General features: G+C 42.0%; 1 protein-coding gene across 1 annotated transcript in view; it reads left to right on the forward strand.

Annotated features, from left to right (window-relative positions):
* Window positions 1-2,906, forward strand: part of polr3f (polymerase (RNA) III (DNA directed) polypeptide F) — a 22,111-nt gene that overhangs the window by 17,800 nt on the left and 1,405 nt on the right. Inside the window, exons 4-6 of the mRNA XM_037689646.1 lie at window positions 1,653-1,720; window positions 1,808-1,920; window positions 2,360-2,503. Of these exons, the coding sequence (XP_037545574.1) occupies window positions 1,653-1,720; window positions 1,808-1,920; window positions 2,360-2,503 (325 nt within the window). The remainder of the gene's footprint in view (window positions 1-1,652; window positions 1,721-1,807; window positions 1,921-2,359; window positions 2,504-2,906) is intronic.

Genomic DNA, 2,906 nt, shown 5'->3' on the forward strand with positions numbered 1-2,906 from the left:
TATATATATATATATATATATATATATATATATATATATATATATATGTGTGTATATATATATATATATATATATGTGTGTATATATATATATATGTGTATATATATATGTGTATATATTAATCCACAGAGGTAAAGGTAAACTAAATGACTAAAATAATAAAAACACAGTGAAGTTAAAATCAACTCACACTGAATCGAAAGCCAGGGAATTAAAGTGTTTTTAAACAAGACTTAAAAACAGTGAGATAGGGAGGGAGCCTGTCTGACATGCTGTAATAAGTAACTCACTCCACAGTTTTGAACATGCAGCAGAGAAGGCACTGTCACCTCTGAGCTTAAAACGAGTGCCTGGAACCAATAAAAGCATCTGGTCTGTTGACCTCAACGAGCGCTGTGGGACATATGGCTGCAGCAGATCAGAGAGATAAGAGGGGGCAGAACTATTAAGAGATTTAAAAACATACAAAGGGATTTTAAAAATGAATTCAAAAGTGAACCGGGAGCCAGTGAAGAGAAGCCAAAACTGGAAAAGTGTGCTATCTTTTGCCTGTACCAGTTAAAAATCAGGCTGCAGCATTTTGAACCAGTTGTAAACATGCAATTGAAGTCTGACTGATTCCAAAAAGAAGTGCGTTACAGTAATCAAGCCTGGATGTTAGGAAAGCATGTATTACTGTCTCAAGGTTACTTTTGGACAGTATGGGTTTCAGTTTAGACAGTTGCCTCAACTGAAAAACAAAACAGGATTTAACAATCATGTTTACATGACTGTTTAGCTTTATGGAAGGGTCCATTTTCACTCTCAAATTAGTGACAACTTGTTTTTCGGGGCTAGAGAGGAAAGGTCGACACAGTGGTTCCTGATTGTGCCATTAGGTGGAAACATGATTTTTGTCTTTTTCCCATTAAAATTTAAGAACTTTAAAACCATCCAATCCCTGATGTCAACTAGGCAGTCAAGGAGAGGTTGGATAGAGCGTGCACCAGTGTGCTTCAGAGGGAAATAAATTTGACAGTCATCGGCATAAAAATGAAAAGGGATGAGATGTTGTTTAAGAAAAATATCACTTAGTGGCAGCAGGTATAAAGAAAGGAGAAGCTGTCCAAGATTGGAGCCCTGTGGTACCCCTCACCAAAGAGCTGCTGATGTTGAGATAAAATTCTTGACGTTGACACCAAAGGTTCTATCGGAGAGGTAGGATATAACCATTTGGGATCTGACCCAGTGATGCCCACCCACTGCTCCAGCCTAGAAATGAAGATCTCATGGTCAGTGGTGTCAAATGCAGATGTGGTCCAATAGGACAAGAAGTACAGAAGCACCAGCATCCGTGGCTAGGAAGATATCATTAAAAACCCTCAAAAGAGCAGACTCAGTGCTGTGGTGAGATTTAAAGTCTAATTGGAACACCTACAAAATAGAGTGATCCTCCAGGAAAATTTTAACTGGGAATCAATTTTTTTTCAGTAATCTGCATTTGCATACTGAAACACAATGAAACGCATACTGAAATGCACACTGGAACATAAACTGAATCACACACTGAAATGCACACTTAAACACAGAACGCAAACAAACACACTGGAACGCATACTGGGCTCTGCGCGTGGTATGATGCTGCCTCTCTGAGTCACCTCTTTGTCTCTCAGTAAGATGAAAGGCTCAGACAACCAGGAGAAACTGGTCTATCAGATCATTGAGGATGCAGGAAATAAAGGTACCGACCCCCCTGTTTGATTCAGAATCCTGAGACTGAGCAAAATCAGAATTTCACATATATTTTTGTTGGTTTGTGTGGTTGTAGGAATCTGGAGCAGAGACATCCGCTTCAAAAGCAACCTTCCTCTGACAGAGATCAACAAAATCCTGAAAAACCTTGAGAGCAAAAAACTCATCAAAGCAGTCAAGTCTGTGGCGGTGAGTTCAGGGACAGGACCAGGAACCAGTCCAAATTCTTTGTGTCTGGATGAAGGTATCAAGTCTATTTATATACTGAGTGTCTGTTCAAAGGCTCAGATTGTGTCCAAAGGCTCGGAGTCTGTCCAAAGGCCCAGAGTGTGACCAAAGGCTTGAGTGTGTCCAAAATTTCAGGGTCTGTCCAAAGTTTTAGGGGCTGTCCAAAATTTCATAGTCTGTCCAAAACCTCCAAGACTTTTGGTTTGTTCCTGTGCAAACCAGAATGTTAACTAGTCCCAGTCCTGGATTTAAAAGTTGAGTAGCTTCAACCTTGGACCTGAACCAGACTGGTCCCCATCTCTAATCTGAAAGTAGACTGGTCTCAGACTAGAATAAGTCTGAGACTGACGGGGAGAAACCAGTCTGGTTCTGAACCTGGTGTGTGTGTGGTTTTTTTCAGGCCTCGAAGAAGAAGGTCTACATGCTCTACAACCTGCAGCCAGACCGGTCGGTGACGGGCGGTGCCTGGTACAGCGACCAGGACTTTGAGTCCGAGTTTGTAGAAGTTCTCAACCAACAGTGCTTCAAATTCCTGCAGAGCAAGGTACAAACAAACAAACAAACTGTGTTTACCACACTTATGACACCAAAACATGTTTTCTCCTTCAGCAGCTGATTGGGTGGAGGGAGGGAAAGAGAGAGAGAGGAAACACGAGAGAGAGCATGAACGAACTTTGTGTTAAAGGAAATCATACTGGAGGAAGTTAGTGGGAATAACAACCAGGACGTGGCTTGGTCTGATGGAAGAGATGGGTGGGTGGAGCCTATACAGACGCAGAATTTTTTTTTTTTCATTCATTCAGATGAGAGGTACGAGAATAACCTTCTACTTCCTAGAGAGCAGGCAGCAAAACCAGTCTAAAGACGGGTCACAGTATCTAGAATTAAATTATCGCTCCCTGGGCCACGCCGCCCCGTGGGCCACGCCGCCCCGTGGGCCACGCCGC

The sequence above is a fragment of the Nematolebias whitei genome, chromosome 16 (genome assembly GCF_014905685.2).
Source record: "Nematolebias whitei isolate Nwh7 chromosome 16, NemWhi1, whole genome shotgun sequence".
NCBI lineage: Eukaryota > Metazoa > Chordata > Actinopteri > Cyprinodontiformes > Rivulidae > Nematolebias > Nematolebias whitei.